We start from the raw sequence: 23,550 nt of genomic DNA on the forward strand, positions 1-23,550 counted from the left end.
AAAAAGATCTATGTGTAGTTCTGATTGCACATCGCATCGCTGACTACGAATAGCAACAACAATGGCAAAAAAAAAAAAACGTAATTAAAAAAAAAACAACACAAAAATTAACTGTCAAGCCCAAGCCCAGGCCGAGCCGCAGTCGCAGTCGCAGTCAAAGCTTCAGCCTAGACCTCAGCTTTAGTTGCAGTCGACGTCGCTGTCAACGTCGCCGTCGTCGAGTCCCGTTTGGTGCGTACAGTGAAATGCAGTTTTAAAGCGTGCCGAAAAAAAAACAGTGGGAGAGTGTGCTCTCTTTGGGTGTCGCTACGGCTGCTGGCGCAGTAGCTGGCCGAGGTTCGTTTAGAGAGCGTGGCGCCGGCGTCGCCGTCGCAGCTGTTGCTACCGAGCTTTGGCATGCTCAAAGCTGTTGTCGCTCAGCTGAGCGCTCAGTTTGAAAACGAGTTTCGTGGCGAACGGTCGATCAGCGCCAGTCGTAGCCGCAGTCGCAGTGGCCCTAAAGAATTTTGCCGCAGCCTCTCGCCACCGTGTGTGTGTGTGTGTGTGTGTGTGTGTGTGACTGTCTGCTCGTGCGCGTGCGTGTATGTGTGTATATTGCATTGTTTATTTACATACATTACATGTTTCTCCATTTGGCGTTTTAATTGGGCAGCGAGTGCAATTGTTTGCGCCGAGTGTGTGTCTGCGTCTGTGGGCAGTCGCTTAGTAAATATTAGTTTCTTTTTTTTTTACATTTTTTTGTTTTGTTTTTTTGTGCTTTCCCAAAAAAATCAAAAATAAAAACTGCACTCGCGCGCGCTCTTGTGTGTGTGTGTGTGTTTAGCTGCATGTGAACTAACAGGAAACAACGAGCAATTAAACAAACGACGTTAACGCGGACGCAGGCGCAGTCGCAGTCGCCGTCGTCGCCACAGTCGCAGTCGCTGTTGCCGTCGCTGTTAGAACCATGAAGCCCAAGACTCGCTAATTGAGGTCGTCGCTAGGTAAGTTCTGTGATCTGTCTAATGCTTCTTCTTGTTGTTGCCGCTGCTTCCGTTTGCCTTTGCCAACATTGAAATTCACTTACAGCAGCAGCGCCAGCAGCAGCAGCAGCAGCGGCAACAGCTCGCAAAGTGCGCTTAAGAAACATAGAGACAAAAGAAACATAGATACACGGATACAGCGAGGTGCTGAGCGTGTGTGTGTGTGTGTGCAGACAAACGGTAAATAATGCCGGTGCTTACGCTGCTCCGCCCGTAACTCCCCAAGGCAAAATTTGCAGCACGCACTGTGGTACGCACGTCAATTAAAATTGCATGAAATCTACTTGAAACATTTTGGCATACTTCAAAGACAAAACTGTCAAGAACCGCTTAAGAATTCTAAGCGAAAGAGAAAAATGAGTAAATAAGAAGACACTTCTTAAAAATTGAAATATAAAAGAAATTCACAAAAATGTGACACAATTTCTTAAGCCAAATAAATACAAATAAAACGTATACATTTTGCATTTAAGGAAAAACAAAAGTCTACTTTTGATAATTTTCATAAAAAATGGATGAATGCATACGCAAGTGAATTGAAATTAATAATATCAGTTTGATCAATATTATTAATGCACTTCAAGCTTAGAAGCGTACAAATTTAAATTTGCGCCTTTTTATTTTTGCCACTTTTGCATGTTCTTGTACCACTGTGCACGGCAACTGCGGCAAATCAAAATGACAGATAGACGCTGTAACTGCAGCTGTGTTGTGCCCGCGGCCCGCTGCCCGCTCTACGCTCTCCGCTTTTCGCTGGAGTTTAGTGTTAGCCAGTGAAAGCAGCGTCAAATCTGCGCCTACTGTATCTGTATCTGTATCTGTATCAGCAACTGTAGCTGTATCTTTAGCTATAGCTACAGCTATAGCTGTTGCCAGCTGAGAACCTAACTGCTGCTGCTGCTGCTGCTGCAGCTGGCATACCATCAACATCATCTGAGAGCCATCAACAATAATAATTATCTAACTATCTGGCCGCATAACTATCTATTGATGCTGCTGCTGCTGCGGCTGCTGCGGCTGCCTCAAAGCCGCAACGGAAACGCGCCACTTGCTTTCAGATCGGTTTTCGGCTTCTATATGTATCTGTATCTGTATCTCTTGTATCTTAAGGTCAAAAACCACAGCTGCTAAATGCATATTAAGTGATTTAAGGCGAATCGAAAACAACGCCAGATAACATCGATGCGGATGTGCGGATATGCGGACATATAGATACATAGATACAAGATACAAAGATACATTGCCTATTTAGTTGTTGCTGCTGCTGTGAACTCAACAAGTTTTAGTGCCAGAAACGGCAAGTGCAAAAATTTGTTGCGAAAATTGATTAACAGCAAACTGGTTGAAGATCGCGAGCCATTACCTACTACCCGCCCCGCACCCGACGTACAAGCGACAACCGCACCCCCCCCCCTCTCCCTCCCTTACACCCTCCCGCCATCATGAAGCTGTTGAAATTTTATAAAATTGCTGCTCAAAAGTTTTTTAATTGAATCTCATATAAAAATCAAACGCAACGCAAACAGTTTAAAAAGCGCCGACAAACAATAATACGATCATGATGATGATGATGATGATCATAATGATGATGATGTCCATTGAAACTTGAAAACTTGGTACTTAGTACTTGGCCTGTAATGCTCGGACACGGCGGCGACATTTATGAGGTATATATCCTTAGTTTCGTATAGGGTATTTTAAGTTTGTCACAAATTTAATAAGCGCTGTAAATATATGTACATTCTGGATGGATATATATCTTGGATGGGATTATTATGCAGCTAGAAAAACGTTCTATATCTTCTCTTGGTTTCTTACGGGGATAATATTTATTTGGGCTATTTAGATAACTATTCGCAAGCTTTATTATATCTTTAGCAAGTATCGATCAAATCGATGAACTATATCGTATATAACTATATCAAATATGACAATATCATATATAGCTTTGTATATATAAATTGTTCAGGGCTGTATCTGGAGGAGTATATATCTTGGATGGGATTATTAAATAGCTTGAAAAATTTGTTGTTTAGGAGAATTTTATTCTCTTTGGCTATTTAGATAACTTTCCGAAACTTATCAATAGTAAGTTTGCCTTCAGCATACATCGAAATATCAAAAATATGGATAAACTATATCATATATAATTTATCGCAATATCATATATATGTAACTATCTAACATATCATATAACTATTTCGTAAGGCCATATAAGCTCTCGATCGTCAATGAGGTCTGAACAAATTCACCAAGTTGTTAATGCAAATGCCTTTCAACCTGACTGGCAAACTTTTAAGCAATATAGCTAAAACTATGGCTATATATAGCTTACATAGGAATAATCGATTATTGATGTAGATCCAATTATCAGATCGTTTATTGATGTAGATCCAATCATCAGATCGCACAGCTTTTGTCAGCGAGGGTATTGAATGGTCGGCACTGCTCAGACATATCTTCTTGCTTGTATTTGCTTTTAATTTAAAAAGCATTTTTTTATTTTGTATTTTTTTGGCGACTTTTGTTAAACAACACATTTCACTGGACAAACGACTGAGGAACTGATAAACTGGTTTCCCAGTTTATTGAATTAAATACATTTGCATCGCACGCAAAAGCGCTTCAAATGTTGTTGTTTTCTTCAGCTTTGATTTTTTTTTAATTTTTTTTTTTAATAACAAAACACAAAACAACAAGATGGTTCGGTTCTCCGGGCATGCTCATAAAACTGCTCAAGGTATTTGAACCCAGAGCCAACGACGCAAAAAAATACAAAAAAAAAAAAAAAATTAAATAAAAATCAAGCTCACAATAGGCAAGGGGCAACGAGGGCCAGAGGCAGGCGAGGGCAAAAGAACGCAACCCCAACCCCTTTTGTTGAAAAGTGTCAGCAGCAGCTGTCAGAAGCTTAAGATATAATATATGTACATACATATATAACATATATTTGTATATGCCCATATACTATATATAGCCCGTATTCAGCTAAGCCTTGAAATGCATGATTTGTTGAATGTTCCCATAGAACATGTTGTTGAGCTTCAGCTTCTTCCCTTTGTCTATTCCGCTTCGTATTCCTCTTGCTCTTCTTTCATCCCACCTGGTGTTCGGGCACATTTCCCTTCACCAACATCATGTTCCACATTCCACACGTTCCACTCACTTTCAGCTGAACTGATTTCCAACTGATTTTGTTCCCTTACACAAAAACCTTTCTAATTTGTAACGATCGCTGTGTGATTTTTCACCTATTCCCCCACCCCTCTCCCCTCCCAATCCACCGGCTGCTCACTCCAATTGCCGTTCATCCGCTAATTGATTGACTTTTCCTACTTAGGCCAGATATATACGACATACATATAGAAATATACATATATGTTTGTAAGTACTTGCACACTTGCCACTTGTCTAAGTCGTTATTTTCTTATTTCTTTTGCCCCTGACTCACTTTGTTTATCGATAGCTTTGGCGCTTTATTGCATTGATCGTTGTTTAAGCTAAACCTGATAGCCAGTTGGACTTAACAATCTGTCCAAACATTGATATGCACGCTCTGGGCCAACATTCATAAAGTTGATTCATTTCTATATTTCAAGTTGATTTTGTCATCTTACAAATGTTTCTCTGTTTTTCCCCCTTTTCTTGTTGTTGTTGTGGTTTTTAATTGATTATACAGCAGTTATTATTGATCAGATATCGATTAAACAGTTGAACCATTAGCTTATCCGATCGCAGGCATTAAACAAACTAATCTATTGTCTTTATAGTCCGTGTGTGGATCTAGCCCAATGCTTTTCAGGGTACTTGAACTTCTGCTACCTCGCCTTACTTCTCTGCCTCCTCCGCCAGCTCCTCCTCCTCCATCTCCTGCTGCTCCTCCTCCTCTTTAGTCTGTTACACTGCCAAGAACAATGGAACCCCACAGCGGTGACGATGGCTCCGATTGCTCTTTGGTTCTTTAACTATGCTTCTGCATTGTCTAAAGTCTGCTTATGCCATACATAATAATTAGAATCATGCATAGCTGCCTCTTACAGGGTGTGTGCGTGTCTCTCCCTCCCTCTCTCTCCCTCTCTCTCCCTCTCTCTCTCTCTATGTGTGTGTGAGTTCGCTGACTGACTGGCTGACTGTGACTGTGACTGTGACTATTACCGTAGCCCGGCTGCCAACTGGCAGCTGGGAGCGCTACGAACTTGGCGCTGTTTGGCTGCTCATAATCACAGGCCATAGCCACAGCCATAGCTGAAGAGCCATCATCATGCACTGCGAGAAATTGTATGTGCATATGTAGTTGTTGTTGCATGAAATTCTATTCGTTGCTTATCAAATAGAACTCTTGATCGTTTATATTCGAGCTAAGCTTTTATTTTTATAACAAAAAAAAAATAATTGAAAATCTAATGTGTTTGTTAATATTAAGGCAAACATACAAAACTCAATATGTACATAAAAAAAATGCAGAATATATTAATTCAATTTTAATTTGTTTTTGCATAGTTTTAAAAATGATGGATATAAAAGTTATGTAGAGCGTTTAAGATAATATTGTTAATCAGCTCAAGCGCCGCTTTGCACTCATGTATTTTGCTCAGTGTATTTAGCGTGTCGCTCATTAAACATGGCTGCGTTTGTGCTAAGCAATTACAAAGCCAAAAGAATCGGAGTAGCAAACAGTTTTTTATTAATGTTTATTGTTGTTGTTGTTTTTGGCTAAAAGCAAATGGCCAAAACGTTACAAAAATTGATTGCCCACAAAGTCGCGATTACTTCGATGTCCGATGAGCCCGTTGATTGTTCCCCTGTCCGATGTCCAATGTGCGATGCCCGATGTTGCCATTAATCACAGCTCGGCAAATTGAATTCTGTGCATGTAGCGTCCCAACAAAAGTCGACAAATTAACGTGTTTTTAATTGGCCTCCGCCAAACTGGGAGCACTAAAAGTAACAGCTAAAAGCTGAAAGCTGAAAGCTAAAAGCTGAAAGCCAAGCTGGAGGCATGCCACGACAACAACGGCAGCGACAGCAACAACAATGGGCCAATTGTCAAGCGGAGTCGTTGAACTCCGCGAGTTATGCGCCAGGTTAATTATGATAAACGCCAAACGGACTGTGGGATCTGCTGATGATTGTCGATTTGCGATCTGCGATTTACGATTTGAGATTTGGTGTTTTGTGTTTTGTGTTTTGTGATAGGGCGTTTTGCAGCACCTTTTATGCAAGAAGAAGAGTCAACGCTCCAGCTGCAGCTTGTGACTGCGAACCATCGACCTTGACAAGGGCGCGCGTTTAGAAACGTGTTTACCAACACTCACACATGCTGGCAAACCGGTTTGTGCATTGCGAACCCATTTCAGTAAGTGTTGTCGCCTACCCGTTTGTCATTTTAAACTCTGGCAACGCTTCACATATTTTTCACTGCGAATGTTTTTTGCCGAAGGTGGGCGGGTCACGTGCCACAAGCTCCTCTCAGGCGAAACGCGCCCTGGCATATGGAAATAATGCTCAGCAAGCGCCCAAATCGAGTCTCAGCTTCAATTCAATGCATTTTCATTTCATTTTCACATTTCACATTTCGCTTTTCTTTGTTATTCTTTGTTATTATTATTTCTATTTTGATTTTCAATTGCAACGAAAGCGTGAAAACGCACCGATTTCAGGCAGCGTGTGTCCAGTGAAATCTCTGAGAAAAACATTTATTAAGTATTTATCCAAACTGCAACACAACATTTCATTCATTCCCTATCACTAACAAGTCCAAATTGTAATTACTATATTCATATATCTGCATTCCACATGACACATTCTCAAAGTGCAATAATAAATTATAGACGAAAATTGATGCTGGAATTTTTTGATATGCAATAAATCAATGAGTACAATTGCATTCATTTGACTTTTTTGCATCAATAGAAAACTATCTATAATGATTATAATAATATCTAGAATAGAATTTCGCAACAAACTAGAAACCTTTGAGGATCAGCCCATATACGCACGCAACCAACAAAACGTTTACGAAACTGGCACAAAAGAGAATTTAAAAAGAACAAGGAAGTATGAATATCTTTGGCACGCCGAAGTTTAATAAATAGTATAAATAATAATAAATAATAAAGAATAATGAAATAAGAATAAAATATAAAGAATAAACAATAGAGAGTAGAATAAAATAATCCTAAATACAGCTTAAGGCATTACTAAACTAAATTAACTTGACAAAGTTTTCTATTACAGCTGAGATCAATATAAAGCAGCTGCTTTATAGTGCCTAACCTTGAGGCCCTTTCGCTTGACTTATAGAAGTTGTACTCTTCCAACTCTATTGTTTTTGTGCAATTTCCAACTCGAAATTTGTACACTTCTCAACACTGTGTCAACATTTGGCAATCCATTTGACTGTAAACGCTGTCAAAATCGCCGACTCGACGCTAAACAGCCCATTCGGAGGCCATTTAAGTAGTGCTCCAGCTGAGCTATGCCCTGCGCTAGGGACTTTTTGTGCTCTGCTTTTTTTTTAGCTCTTTTTTATTTCGGTTTTTTTTTACAACTTTTTTTTTAGTGCTCTGCGAGCCGTGTCGGTTGGTTGATTTCTTTTGTTTTGTCGCTTGCATAATTTCTGGTTAGTTTGTGTTGTGGTTTTTGGCTTTTCTGTTTTGTCTGCCATTTGATTTGTATTATTACTTAATTGCTTTGAACCTGAAAACAGCTAAAGGTGTAGAAAATATATTTACAAAACACAAACAAATCAAACACCTCCCATTTATTGTGACTGTCTGCATATGCAAATGGGCAAAACAACAAAATTTTTTATTTACATAAATTGTTTCGTTTTTTTTTTTTTTGGTGTTTTTTTGTTTTTGGGGTCGCCTCTTTCTATACGCAGAAAAAACGGAACACGCGCCACGAAAAAAACAAAGTAAAATACCAAAAATAAAACAAGAACTTGTCGAAGTTTGAATACCCTTTCGCCAATTGGCTAACAAGCTTGTCGTTTGGTCGCATTATTTTGTTTAACAGAAATGTTTTTTAAACAAAAAGTCACTTTTAGCTTGAATCTCTATTTGAAGCTAGATGATATAGTAGGCCGATGTTGTTCAGTTTTAGTTAAGATTGCTTCTTTTGATTAAACTATTCTATGACAAGTCTATGATATAGTCGTTGTATCTGGCTAACTGGGACATTTGAGTTTTTTATCTCTGATACAGTGGCTCGATTCGACCAACTCTGAGATCTGTACCTATGGAAAACTTCAGCTGGACTTAAAGCCAAGCACAGCTAGATCGACTCGGCTAATAAAACTGAAAAAGTATGTATGTCTTCGTCCATGCGTGACATATTTCAACAGAAAATGTTAATACCCTATGCAAGGGTATGCGAAATATCTGAAGCTAACAATTCCAGTTGACTTCAGTGTCACCAAAGCGTTGACATTGAAAATCGGGCTAAGACCAGCTGGAACGGAGAGACAGAGATAGAGAGAGAGGAAGAAGAAAGCAGAGTCAAAGTCAGTAGAAGAAGAATAAGAAGAAGAAGCAGAGGCCGCAAAGAAAAGCGTTTGTAACGTAGCCGAAATGTGAGCCGCACTCACATTGAGGCAAATGGGTCAGTGCGCCGCAGTTAACCAGATGTTGGGCAAGGGCCATTTGGAGACGTGCGTAAAATACACGACAGCGGCACGAGATGTGCCCGAAACATTGCGATCTCAGATTGTATAATGCCAATCGATAACGTGACATGGTTCCGCAATAAGCCAGCAAACGGGGAGGAGTACGTAGAAGCCCAAACAATATAAAAAGCTATCTAGCAGGAACTGGTTGAAGCCTGAGCCAAATGCGAAGCTAGACAGTTTAAGCACAAATCGAATAGCATTTCAGCTCCAACTATTGGTTGTAGGCATATGTAAAGGTAGCACAGGAAACATATATTCTAAAACTTGAGAGCTTGGTAACGAATTCTAGATATATCAGTAACTTAATTAATATATTGCTTAAAAAGAATCCATTGATCTTGGAATAATTTATCCAATTCAATAATAATATTCCAATTATTCCGATTCCATGAATTGATTACATTAAACTTCTATGCCAAGTATGTGATTCAAATTATATTTAAAGATGTTGCGCAAGGCCCCAATGAGAAGTCGAAAAATCTACGTGACTTGGTTGAGATATATACCATAAGGCCCAAGGTAAACTGGGTAAACGGCACATGGAATAAAAGAATTTAATACAAGAACGAATCATGGAAGAAGCCAAAGTTTCCATAAATTATTCTTGGTTCACGAACCAGTTCGAACCAGCTTCCAGCCTTGAGCCATGTTTTGATATGGATTTCGTTTCGGATTTATCAAATGTTCAATTGGAATTCCAGACTCGAACCGGTTCGTTTCGGGCTTGTTTATTTTATAATAAACTTTACGCCTTATATATTATATTATATATGGGGTGCACAAATGTGTAGTTGAGGCTGCAAGATGTTGAGCAAGGCCCAGGCGAAGACGTGCGTGAAATACTCTTAAGACGCGCCCCATTGTATAATGCGGTTGTTAGGAGGACAACAATGCGATACAAGACGAACCGATACGATACGATAAACATATACGTGACATGGCTGAGTTATAAGAGGCTTAGCTCGAGATTTATATAAGTTAGTTAGGCAGCAGTTGTGTTGGGAATTGGGAGAGACTTGCGAATTCCATTAGCCAAATGGCCAAACGGCTCAAATCAAGCGGCTTCGCTTGCGTGTTGCAAGTGCTTCCTGCTTTGCGAGCATGCAACACGCACTGGACACTGCACAGCGAGACGTAGACAAAGACGGCGACAGAGCGAGAGGGAGCGGGAGCTGCAGTTGTAGTTCGGGTTGGAGAAAGGGAGAGCAAGCGAGAGACGCAACTTGTTTGGCCAGTACTGGATACTGGATACCCGATTTTGGGGCAGCAGAAAGTAAAACTCGCGACTCGCGTTGTTGCAATTGTTGTTGTTGTTGTTGTTGTTGTTGTCGCAGCTGTTTGTGTGTGCTTTTTATACCCTGTACCTATTAGGTGCTCATAATAAAGGGTATGTAATATTTTACATGTATTTTATATGTGCCTGGTCAAGTCAACCAGCTGAGTCGCTCTCGTTCTAGGCATCTTCTAATGTAAGCTGTTATATTGTGCTTAGAAAAAGTTATTCCGATATCGATACTTATCGGTTTTGAAGCATGTTTCTTTTTTTCGAGAATTCTAAATAGAATAAACTTCATATGTCGTCTCTCGCTTACACAGTTCTCTATGCCGAATCCTTTGATATTCGGACGCAATCCTTTAGCCCCTCCCTTATTCTAACAATTAATTTAATCAAAAAGCCTTGCGCTTTTGTAAATACACATATATGGTAGCACTCTTAAGGTCCTACAATTTGCATAAGAATCGGACTAAGAACATCTGAGTTATTTGAGGCATGTGTTGGATCAAAGAGAAGCAGAGCAGAAAACTTGAATGCTTGCGAGGTCAACTTGTCGCTACATACAGGATATATTGTAGTCGGGCACTCCCGACACTCTTTTTTTTTTTTGTGTTTTGGATCCGCGCCTGGCACAGCTGCAGGTGACATACATTTTTTGGCAGCATGTCCCAAAATAATTTTACTTTTTCTTGCCTGGGCCAACTCGTTTCTTGACTCCGACTCCGAATCCGACAACCCGACGCCCCGAGTCTAATACTGCCTGGCTACTTTCTCTGGCCGGGCCAAAACGAAAGAGCAACAACATTGTGCTCATCATCATGGAATGCGTTCAGGTTTTTCTAGTTAGCATTTAGCACCTTGTTGGGGTTCCGATTCCAAGGTCGAGCGTTTTACTCAACGGCAGCTGTCAACTGCACAATTTGCCATGAATCTCTCTGGCAATTAATGAGCCGCTTTTCAGCCAGCTGACAGCCGCACACACACACACACACACACACACACACTCATGCATTATTCAAATATACCCTATACCATATACACCACAAACAGCATTTGCGATTTCCCAAATCCGTGTCCAGGCAGTCAATGACATTTCGGCCTATCCAATGCATTCAACTTGCCTTCCACTTGAGTTTGAACTCCAGCTTGAACTGCAAGTCGAAGCTTCAGCTCGCAGCTGAGTCTCTTCAGGCGAGTCCGAGTTGAAAGCGGACACCCAAGCAACAACAACAACAACAACAACAGCAGCAACACTTGTCCAGTATCGGGTGTACGTGGCAGGTTGTTGGGGTAATCGATACAACAGGGTCAGCAGACCGCAGCTCTCTCGGATGCATTTCTTCTAGTTCCGCTGAAATCACATAGTCTTTAAATATTTATAACAAGCAACAAAAGTTTATTTACACAATTGGATATCACATTCTTAGGATTGGGTCAACTCTTAAGAGTATGTAAGAAGAAGTAAGTGCCAAGATCTTGTATTAAGAGAGGCCTGTTTTGAGCCCGAAATATCCATTTTCTATTACTATTTCCATTGCAAAATACTTCAAACGAATCTAAAACTATATCAAACCGTTTTGATTCGAAACAATGAATTTAGTTTCTTCACAAATGGTTGATCTCATAGAACTAGATCTGCCGAAGCTCTTGCTTATCTACGGGCTACGTTTTCCAGCTTAGCTCTTATTATTATTCTTAATTATTATGAAACAAAGCAGGGTATGTCTAGTTGGAATAAAATTCTGATGAAAATTTTTGATAATTCGGCGCACAGTTAAAAGCTGCGTTCAAGGCTCTGTTCTCTCCTTTAACGAATCTATGAATCCGGCTTTTACCTCAAAACCTTCTACTTGATAAACATTTCAAATACACAACTTGAATTTTAATCTATAATCGCCCGTTCTACTGAAAATATTGCAGTCCTTAGATATTTTCATACAGAAATCGCGGGCTACATTTGAACTTTCTCTCTCACTCTTGCTAGCCAATTCTTATTGTGAACCAACTATTTCTAAAAACCAGTTCAAACCCAACTCTCAAACAAACTTCGCAAGTAGCTTAGGAAAGCTTAAGTTTTTGATGGTTTGAAGCAAAAAGTTTCTCAAAAATTTTCTAATTTGAACCAACTATTTCTAAAAAACTAGTTCAAATCCACCTATTAAACTAAGTAGCTTAGGAGAGGTTGAGTTTAGGTTAGTTGGGGGCAAGGGCATGTGAGCTTAGCTTGATTTAAATTTGTTTAAGTGTTGGCTAATGTAAGGTTAGGTCAGCTGCGTTTGCCCAAGGCTAGCTAAGATTCTGTAAGCTTCGGCGAGGTGAGCTCAGGTTAGGTTTCGGTTACGTTAGCTTGACTTAGGGTTAGGCCAGGTCAGGCTCAGTTTATGGAAAATTGATTTATGCCACATTGTTCAACACTGGGTCAGCTTAATCAACCTGAATTGTTAATGGCATTCGAATGCTAATTGATGTTTGGGTATGCAATCAGCTCAGCCACCTGGCTGCCCATTCAATTGTCCATTTTCATTGATGAAGTTGCGGCCGGCCCCACCGACTGGAACACACACACACACACACACACGCACGCACACCAGCACAAACAAATGCAACACAATTTCATATCTGGCCGGCTCTGAAGCCAAGGTGAGCCACATTTGGAACCCGCCCAGCCAAACAGCAGCAGGCAGGGCGACCAAAAGTAGCCATAAATGACCAAATAGCCAAATAGACAATATTCGGCTGCAAATTTGAGCACCCTGTAACCATTAAGAATGTGTCAAACAGGGTATCATAATTGTGGGCAGTCCATAAATCATATATATTTATTCCTAATCAGAACGACGAGCTATGTCGTCTATCTTTATTTCATATATGCCACACAATGCAAATTTATAAATTTACTTAAAATGATTTCCCATTTTCATAAAATAAGCAAACTTCGATTTTAATAGATGGCTAACAAATCACCAGGACCTTAAGAGCAAGAGATATCGAATTAGGTAGGAAGGATCTCGGATTAAGAATGCTTAACTTCATAAAATCCTACATCCGCTTCGCTCATTTCTAGCCCTGGTATTTAATATTTGGTTACAGCGTTGTTTACAGAGTATCTACAAATCGAGCATGCCCGATTAGAGCACTTTTACTTGCCTGTACATTTTTAAGCTGCATATTTGACATGCCCAGCCGAAAAAAAAAAAAAAAACAACACCAACAAAAACAAAGCCAACTGGCAGTTGCAATTGTAGATGCAGTTGCAGATACAGATACATTTTTAAGATACATTTGCTGGTTGGGCCTGGGCGGCAATTGTTTAACTGGCAACCGGTTGAGTGCGGGTACTCAAACGCGCACTCACACTCGCACTCGTATTCAGAGTCGTAATTGTAATTAAAAAGCGCGGCCAGGCAAATCCATAACGAGAGCCCAAGCAATTGCGCATCTATGTGGGTTCGGGGGATTGGATTGGATTGGATTGGATTGGATTGGATTGGATTGGACGGGGCTTGTTTTTGTTTTTGGCTTAGATGCGCGCGGCACTTGTCGACGATTTCCTGTCATTAGTTTGGCTGCATGTCAAGGTTGTTTGGCAAGCCCAGCAGCAGCAGCAGCAGCACTTGAAAGCAGCCATGAGCATCTCACAGATACTTGTTAGCTGCAATTGCAGTTTGTGTCTTGTTGCTCGACTGCTGCGGCTGGTGCTGCGGTGCGTTGGCGCTGCCCAGTTTCAGGTTTGCCACTTGCAATTAAGGCACACCGCGCTAAACGTCTTTTCAAATGAAATACATTCCAGTTGTTATCCAAGTAAGTGCATAAGAAAGCCGCCGTTGCGGCCAAAGCAAAAGTTGCAGCAGCAACAGCGACAACATTTCCCATTACTCTTCACTTTCTTCCATGGCAACAGGCTGCATTGGGCGGGCCAGGCAAGGTTGGGTTTTGTGCCAAAGGCAGTTGCTGATGGGCTGCAAAAACTATCAGTTAATTTTTGATGTTGTTGCTGTTGTTGCAGCTATTGCTGATGCTGTTGTTGCTACTATTGTTGCTGCAACTATGGGCAGTATTGTTGTTGCTTGTGTTGTTGTTGTTGGCACTGCAACTATTAATGCTGTTGCTGTTGCTGCTGATGTTGCTGTTGCTGCTGATGTTGCTGCTGCTGCTGATGTTGCTGATGCTGCTGTTATTGTTGCTGCATCTATTGGTAGTGTTATTGTCGCTGTTGCTGATGTTGTTGCTGCTGCTATTGCTGGTGCAGTTGCTGCTTATGTTGCTGCTGTTATAGCTGCATCTATTGCTGCTGTTGCTGGAGTTGTTGCTGTTGTTCTTGTTGTTGCAGCTATTGCTGATGCTGCTGTTGTTGTAGCTGATGTTGTTGTTGTTGCTACTGTTGTATCTGCTACTGTTCTTGTTGTCTGATGGTATTATTTCTGATGTTGCTGTTGCTTCTAATTTTGCTGCTGCTGTTGCTGCTGCAAATGTTGCATCTGCGGCCGTACTTGTTGTCGATGTTGCTGCTTCTATTGCAGCGGTTGTTGCTGCTGCTATTGATATTGTTTCTACTGGTAATGTTGCTGTTGTTGTTGCATTTAAATTGCCGTGCAGCAGCTGCTGCTGTTGCTGCTGCTGCTGCTGATGATGTTGCTGCCGCTGTTGCCGTTGCAGCTGCTGTTGTTGTTGTTGTTGTTTTTCCTATTGTTGTTGCTGCTGACTGTGGCCCATTGCAATGTGGAAAATGCTCGCGCTCTAACAAATTTATGAGCGCCACTTGAACGCGACGGCAATTGATGTGGATGTAGTGCTGCAATTGCAACACCAGCAACCGAAACCGGCAACCAGCAGCAGCACAACCAGACTCGATGCCGTTGCCACCACTCGTATCTTGTTTTTATGTTTTTATGTTGTTTTTTTTTTTTTTTTTTTTTTGGGAGGCTGTGACAGGTTGCCCCAGGCTGCGATTATTGGGCGACATATTTGGCATACGGAATTCGGAATTCAACATTCGACACTTGCAGCTGTGCAACGTTTCGTTATGGAAAGAGATAGCAATACTTACACTAATACAGAGGGAGAGCGAGAGAGAGAGTGAGAGTGAACGCAATGCGAGGGGCAGAGAGATCAACTTTTCCATTGCAATTGTTGTGATTAAACGTTTGATCACATGACCACATGAATAAATGCCAACAATTCGCAGACTCGCAGCAAAAAAAATAAGGTTAATTGAAATGAAATCGAAAACGCAGCAAACGTGCATAGAGATGGAAAGAGACAGAGAGAGGGGAAGAGAGAGAGAGAGACGTATATCTAAAGAATGGGTCCTAGATATGCGCAAGTAAAAATCTCTGTCATTGGATTTTCTTTAAACCCAACGCCATGAAACTTTTTTAAGAATTCCTCACAGATCATACATATATCGTAATCATATGCGATCACTATAACCTACTATATATAGCTGTCATAGGAATAATCGATCAAATTAACCTCTTTTAAAAATAACTTTGGACTCTGGATTTGAACCGACAACCTTTGGGTGAAATCGATCTGATAGAAAGCTTTAGTAAAAAAGAAAAGCCCCAATCCATATTGTTTCTTTTCGTGTGAACAATAACAAATAATAAATAAAATGTAAACGTTGGATTTGAACCAGCGCCCCTAATGAACAATCGATTGAATAGAAAGCTTTCGTATAAAAGAAAAGCGCCAGCCATACTCATTCTATAACAAATGTAATAAAAACATTAAATAACTTACAATTGCTGCTGGATTTGAACCGGCAACCGAGCAAACGATCAGCTATGAAGCTTTTGTATAAAGGAAATGTGCCATCCTTGCTGTTTATTTATTTTTAATAATAATTATAGCACTGATAATAAACGTAAATTGTTGCTGGATTTGAACCAGCTACCTGCCAGCTATATATGTGTATTATGTGGCTCACAAATATGCACACATTTAGTCTTTGGCAATGCAGAGCAAGCTTTCTTTCCATCTTACTTAAATTAGCTTAAATATATGTATGTTAAGACAACGCCCCGTTCTTAATTTATAGATTGTGGCAGACGTCTTCTGGTGGCTGCTCCACATAAGTAGCTGCCACTAGCTGCCATAGCCGCTGGCAGGGCCAAGTCTTTTACTTTAATTAGGCTTCAATCAATGCCAGCGGCAACGTTTGCGCCCTAGTAGCCCACAAGCCCACAAGCCCCGCCAGAGACCAAAGCGAACCACAACGCGCGCTCCACTCCCCGTTGCCGTTGACAGGCACGTTGTCAGCCTTAATGACTGGCCCACCAGTGCACGGCACAATAGTACAAAAAAAAGCTGCAACAACAACAACAACGACAACAAAAACAAAAACCGTCGAGAATTGGGTCAATTGCAGGCGAGACCTCAGCTATAGAGTCCCTCTCCTCTCCCCCAGATCGGAGCCGTAGAAAACTTTGCATGACAGTTGCGTTACGTCTCAGATTCAATTACGGCCAACTGCAGCTGTACACACATATACTATATACACATCTGTAAATACGATATACACACACACACACATATATATATATATATATAATTTATATATATATATCGTAGTATCGTTACGTTATCGAGCGGTGCCTTAAGTGGCCCTATCAATGCACTTTGCTCAATTGAACCAGCTGCAACTTGGACTTTCAATGATAATAGCCCCCGCCCCGTCCCGTCCCGCCCCGTCCCACTCGGCCAGCTCGCTTTTCTAATTTTCCACTGTTTTGCACGCAATTGGCTTGAAGTGCTTAGTGGACGGGAGCGGGGTCTTGAGTATGGACTGCTTAAAATAGACTAAATGCCCAATTATATTGTTCTAAATAGGGCTGCAAAACGTGAAGGTTCGGCTTGTATAGCTGCTTGGGCTCGGACTCGACCTTGCTTTGTCACTTTTCTCACATTTCTAAATATTTTACCTTAATAATTTATTAAGAATTTTTATTACTCACTCGATTTGAGTTATTTTTTTTTTAGAATTCTTATGCTGCATTACGGTTGGCATAGCTGCTTGTGTTTTAGCCCAGGTTCGCATCATGGTTAAGGCGGGCATCCGACTGGCCAACATGTCTGCCCACATTGCACGATCAGTTACAAGCACGCGCACAAAGTTGAGCATGCCCGCTTGCTGCCACATCTACGGGGTATGCAAAGAAAAAGTAAAACGTTGGAGGCTGCGATTGCTGGCATAAAATGTAGAAATTTCTTTCTATATAAAAATGTTGTTTTTTTTTGCTTATCTTCTTTTTTCTGCCTGCCTCCGTGAGTGGCAAGAACAGCCCAGAGAGCCGCCAATGATCATAACTATTATTACGCTGATCATATGGTTTTATTGTCGAATTTGCCGTCGTGGAACTTGTTTATGTTGTTCTTGTGGCTGTGCTTTTTGTTGCTGTTGTGTTTTTCGGAATGAGTTTGTGCCACTTTTTTTTTGTTGTTGTTGCTGTTGTTCGAGTTGCGCATGGAAAAAAGGCAGCAGCAAGAAAAAAGAATTTCCGTTAACGGGGTCAGCAGCTCGCGCGCAAGTCAAGTCTTGGCCAATGCGTCTCAGCATTTTGGCCAGGTGAAATGTTTTGGCAACGCGATTTGTTGACGCTTTTAACTTATTTGTTACTTCGCTTTCTGCTTTTTGCATAGCTGTGGCCAGCGGCTTGTTAATTATACTTACACAACACCCCAACCGCCCAACCTCCCCCCACCTCCACGCAGATACCCGCTCGACCCGCTCTTCAATGTTCTATGTTAAGGTTGAGGTTATCAGTGCACGAAAACGTGCCAAAGTACACAATATCAAAGCAAAGACAAGGACAGCCCAAATAACAATGTAAACACATTTGATAAACACGAAAGAACACGGCCAACAGCGAAACGCCGAACCATGAATACCCTTGCGCACATTTGCAAGGTATTTTGAAAAACAAGATCAAGATAGAAATATATAATAAAGTGGTCCGATATTTATAAGATATTTATATAGTAAAGTAAAGCTCATTTTCCTTAAAAATATCTCCACCAAATCTAAAAATTACAAACTTTACTAAGCTACATTAGACATATATATATACTATATATTGTTATATATTCTATATAGATACACATAAGCTAAGTGAATTTGGTAAATGTCAGGTTTATCATATAATAACTGATTCTTCGAGCGATCAAGTAGAAATAAACTCAAAGTTTGGTCTAGATATCTTGAAAGAAAGTCAAGTAAAGCCTGCCAGAAAGATAGATACATATCGACTTGGCATATATAGCTATAGCTTTTGGCTGAAAGAAAACTTATAATAGACTCTGCACGAATCTGACAGTTAGAGAAGTGGCAAAGCGGGGGGTAAGCGTAAGGGGTCGAGTGGTTTCTGGCCAAGTGCTTGACTGGCCCTTGGAGCATGCCCTATATCATCATTATCAACATCATCGACATGGCATGGAATGTTGTTGTGTTTACGCTATATCGAGTGGGTTTCTGATAAGCGGAAATTGTTGGCAACTTTTATTTTATGTTTTTTTTTTTTTTTGTTGTTGTCCAACTTGGCACCTGAGTCGTTAATATGTGGGTTAAACAAGCGTTAAGTGATTGAGATACGCATCGTTATGGATATACTATATATATATATATATACTCTATGCAGTAGACACTTGGTCAGTTATCGCTGGAATTCCTTCATAAATGTAACACGTTCCGTAGTTAGATTCTAAGCGCAATTCGGGAATTTCCTTTCAAGTGGTTTCTTATATTTTTTACTATTTTGGTTAATGGCTTTATCTGGCTTGTAAAACCTTAATTGCAGTGCAAGGAATTATATATAGCCAGAAATTGATAGTAAAGCCTTGTCTTAGCTAATCGATGACAAGCCATAATGCGAATATAACTGATACAAAAGATATCTGATTCCGTAATCGTATATATATTACATAAAAGAGAATTAAGAAAAACAACTAGACAAATCGCCTAAACATATCTTAACTAATCAAAAGAATGTTAACTGCATGCTTTATAAATCTTATCGATGTGTCGGAGAGAGTTATAAATAACAAGAATTCGTTTAAACCTCCTTGTTATAAATATATAAATCATAACAACTTTTATATTGGATGCCCACACAGAAGAGAATCAGCCACTCACTCTCTCTTAAAGGAACTTATAGCTCTAAAGAGTTATCTAACACTTGTTCTAATATAAGGAGTGCGTATTGAACCACAAGAAATTCTTGAAATTAAGACAGAATACTCGTTAGATCAGGGCTGCAAATCTATTTTGCGGTTTCAAATAGAATATTTTCATGTTAAATAGGATCAAGAACAACTGAACCTTGACCTGAAACGAACCACATTGCATAAAACAACAAAAAGTGGCTTAAAAAATATATTTTTTAATTGTTTAAAGTAAAAAGAAATACGACGAAAAGCTTAAACCAAAATCTGGTTTCGCAAAGGTAAAAAAAAAAAAAAAACCTGAAAATTCCAGTTGGAAAACGAATTCGAGCGCACAACTTAGCCAAAAATCGGCGAGGCGCCCTTCAGTAGCGTTTCTTTTACATGCACAGTATGCACTCATTATAAAGAATGCGTTTGCTGGCAGAGTTTATAAAAATTTGCAAAAAATGTGAAAATAACAATTAAAAAACCTCAATAATAAAAAAAATCAAACGAAGAAAATCGCTATATCAAGCATCTGCACATATTAACTTAAAGTTCTTGCTAACGAGCGCGCACTGTATGCTATTTGATGGCTTCATTTTGGTTATATCAGTTTTCAGTCACGCCTCTTTAAGCTGTTTACCGCCCACACATTGACTACTTGGCCGTGTCTAATGCCTTTATTGCTATTAGCTTAAGAATTTAAATGTAGGCATCGCAGTAATTAAATATAATCGGAAATCCAAGCCCAAAGCTGCTGCTAACTTGACTGACTGACAGTTAAACAGCGGCGCGCCCCTTGGCCAATGCCCAACTTTGGTGGGGGCAACAACTCGAAAGTTTGGTGCGTGGCGGCAATTAGTGAAGATGCCTGAAACTAAAGATGATGTCATATGTGTGTGTGTGTGTGTGTGTGTGTGTGTGTGTGTGTGTGTGTGTGTGTGTGTGTGTGTGCGGAATAGGCGCGGCAAGGCGGCGGCCTCCTTAGCCAATGCCAATCAATAGATGGCGCGATATAAATGGTCACGCATGTGCCAAGGCACTCCTGAAACTCTCAACTCCCATGCACAAGCTTTACCGCTGCAGCGACGCCAGCAGGAGCGCACCCAGAGCGTAACCCACGCTAAAGCGCGCCGACGGCAGCGCTGAAGGTCGCCGGCGTCGCAGTCAGAATGAGTTGCTTGCGCAAGCAGCAGCACAGCGGCAGCAGCGGCAGCGCCATCATTTGTCTTATGCAACGCACGCGGCCTCAGCGCTCAGTTTGCCCAGCTAGCGCGACAAGTGAAGATAGCACACGGCATAAACGGTAAACGGTTAACAATCAAAGCAACATCTTCTTCTACGGCGACAGCGACAACAACACGCTAACAGCTACAATCTGTCAATTTTGCGCTGCAGTTTTTCCTTTTACCGCGCCGGCGCCAATTGCTCTTAATGCTGATAAGATAAAACAGCAGCAGCAGCAGCGACAACAACAACAACAACAACAACAAGACGAAGAGGAATAAAGAGCGCAAGTGCGAGAGCTTATGGGAAGAGAGCGCATACAGCTGAGCGCAGTTTGCCTGGATTTCTGCGTGCTTTGTTGTTGTCGGAGTGCTGCCGTCTGGCGCTATTATTAGAGAGTTACCGTTGCTTTATTATTGCCTGCTACTATTATTGCCTGCGTGTGTGTGTGTGTGTGTGTGCGCTGTTGCTGGTGTATTGGTGTTGTATTCGTGTTCTGTGCATATTTTGCGCGTTTTTTGTTTTCAGTTTTGTTAACGTCGTCGTCGCCGCCGCCTCGCAACGCTGCTGCCAAAGCAGAGAGTCCGCAGCAGAAAACAAAGCGAAGGCAAGAGCGCAGCAAGAAAAGAGTGAAGAAAAGACCAAAGCAAACACGCCGCTAGCCGCAGTTAGTACGCAGTTCTAAGCACTTTTTTTTTGTTGTTTCTAAAGTTGAATTTAATGCGGGCTCTGTTTGTTAATGTGTGGGTGTTTATTTTTGTTTTATTTTTTATGACAACGTGCAAATTGTTGAACGATAAATGCACTCAAACAAAAAAAAGCTGTGCAACAAAAACAAAACATTAACAAAAGCACAAATAAAACAACAACAAAGAAAAGTGGCACGCGAAATTCTAGCAACAACAACAACAACAACAACAAATGCCAATAAGAAAAGCGAGCCTCAAGAGGGCCATCACGTACAGTGTAAGTGAGTGAGAGAGCGAGAGCGTGCGATTTACCGTTGTTGTTGTTGTTGTTGTTGGCAGCAGGCAATTGTCATTTTGACAGCTTCCACAATTCCAATCGGCAAATGATGAATGGCTCCAATAAGAATAAAGTGGAACAAATTTGCTGCCAATCAGTGAGAGTTTCAAAGTTTTGTTTTCTATTATTATTATATATTTTTTTTATTTTTCGCATTAGATGCGACACTCTTAAATCTAATAGTTGTCTTCACGATTTGTTTTTTTTTGTCCGTCGAGTGCTTTGTTTTTATTTGTTGTTATTAACTGAAAACAGCACAAGTGGAATTTTAAGCTGACCAACTTGAGTTGGACAGTGAAGGCTAGCTAAGTGGAACGGTGAATTGTATAACTGGAAAACCCCTAAAACTAACCTATTTCTCACTCTTACTTCCGCTTTTGAGAGTGAATTAAAACGTAAATATTTTCAGTCTTCAAAATTGTATCTATAATTAGAATAGTTCCAGGCCAAAAGGTAACGAGATTTCTTTTTTGCTCTCAAATATCTGTTAATATGGTGCTTCAATATTTGTGCCAGGTAAATAAAATTAACAATTTCTTGTTATTTACGCAACCATTTTTTGTTGCTTATGCAATTTGACTGTCTGTTTGTATTTACCTGGACGATATCTGAGCTAGCCGAACCGATCTGGAGTGCGTGAAAGAAAGTGGCCGGGCATTTGGCCATAACTCGAATAGTGTGTGGCCCAAATGGAATACACTTCGATAAAGACCCGCCTCATGTTATTTAGCATAGGTTCTCGGCATTAGTCACCATTAGCCAACCGGCTGATAAGTCGGCGTGCTTCTATTTCCATCTCTATCTCCGGGCCGCTGACTGCTGCGGGTTTCTTTAGTCGCTGCAGATAAAGACGCTGAGTAAACTTTTCCACAGGTGCCTTTATCACAGCCCGATCGCACCAGAGCCCACATACACACCACTAATACCTAGATATATGTGTGTGTGTGTGTGTGTGTACTTGGCCACAATTTGCATAGTTGTCGTGGCTCTTCTGACTAGTTTGCCTCCGGCGCGAAACTGCACAGCAATAATAGCTACTCACTTCGCGCACACCGTTACCTGAATACCCTTACAGGCCTTTGAATAAGTTTTCGACGTTTTCATTTAAACGATCGATTCTATAGTTTAATAGTTTTAGATTCATATACTATAAGGTTTTCCTTATATGGGGATTAGGCTTAGGATAACTCATAAACATCTATTTTATTCAAATGTTTGACTGATTCTTTCTATATAGCCATAAATTATCATAAGATTTGCCTTATATGTAGGGAACATGGGAAAGCTCATGCAGCCCATGACAGCTATAGGATATATTCTTTGAATCTGGGAGATTGCAATATGTTTAATCAAAAACTGAAAGATGAATCCGTGCAAAGTTGCATGAAGTTAGCTTTGGAACTGAAATAATTAGATAGACTCGACTGTTTAATATTGAGCAAGTATATACTCTATATAAATATATGTATATATATATTCATACTAAGTACACTATATATATATCTAAATACTCTATATGCATTTATACAATCTTCGTGTATGCTCCGTATACACACTGCATGATGATGATGAGCATCCAATACAAATGTTATATACTCTATGCAAGAATATATATACCCTATATGCATATATATATTCTTGCGCTATATATACTCCATGATACTCTGTAAGCATATATATATATATATATATGTCTTCTTGCTATATACTCTATATACTTATATGTATTCTTTATCCTCTGTACATATACATATACTCTTTATATACCCTATACATACTCCTTCGCTTCGCTCATTGATCAAGCTGCAATACTCTCTAGACAGAGTATTACAATGATGAGCTTCTAATAAAAAATTGCCACACGTTGTCGCTTGTGATATCATCGCCAGACTTTGGCTAAGACTCACTCTCAGCTTCGGGTCTCCCCCACCTGCTACCTGCGTCGCAGCCCCCCGCTTCATACCGCCAAATGCAAGGCCAATGCCAATGTCGCGTGCATTGCACAATGTATCTGAAAGCGTTTACACAGCTCAAAAATTCCCAATGCCCCCCCATAAATATGTATATATATATATATGTATATGCGATCAGTATTTCCTGAGCTCTGATTAATCATCGATCAGAGATTTGTTTTTGGGGGAAATTTCGTTGTTGTTTACCTCGCTTTTTATTTGCATATTGTT

At 40.4% G+C, this 23,550-nt stretch overlaps 2 protein-coding genes across 5 annotated transcripts in view; one reads left to right on the plus strand and one right to left on the minus strand.

Annotated features, from left to right (window-relative positions):
* Positions 1-428: 428 nt before the first annotated feature.
* The window catches only part of LOC6633352 (uncharacterized), a 33,450-nt gene continuing 10,328 nt past the window's right edge, over positions 429-23,550 (plus strand). The window contains exon 1 of one of the 4 annotated variants that reach the window (XM_015170142.3): positions 429-983. The gene's annotated coding sequence lies outside the window, so the exon portion shown is untranslated. Of the gene's footprint in view, positions 984-20,361; positions 20,421-20,489; positions 21,009-23,550 lie in introns of those variants that run through there. The other 3 variants (XM_015170140.3, XM_015170141.3, XM_070206727.1) reach the window with 3 other exon arrangements.
* LOC138911060 (probable serine/threonine-protein kinase dyrk1) lies at positions 13,946-17,111 on the minus strand. Its single transcript, XM_070208070.1, has 2 exons — positions 17,070-17,111; positions 13,946-14,653 (listed from the first exon to the last, which is right to left on the minus strand). The coding sequence occupies exons 1-2, from the start codon at positions 17,109-17,111 to the stop codon at positions 13,946-13,948; spliced, it is 750 nt and encodes a 249-aa protein (XP_070064171.1).

The sequence above is a fragment of the Drosophila virilis genome, chromosome X, assembly GCF_030788295.1.
Source record: "Drosophila virilis strain 15010-1051.87 chromosome X, Dvir_AGI_RSII-ME, whole genome shotgun sequence".
Taxonomy (NCBI): Eukaryota; Metazoa; Arthropoda; class Insecta; order Diptera; family Drosophilidae; genus Drosophila; species Drosophila virilis.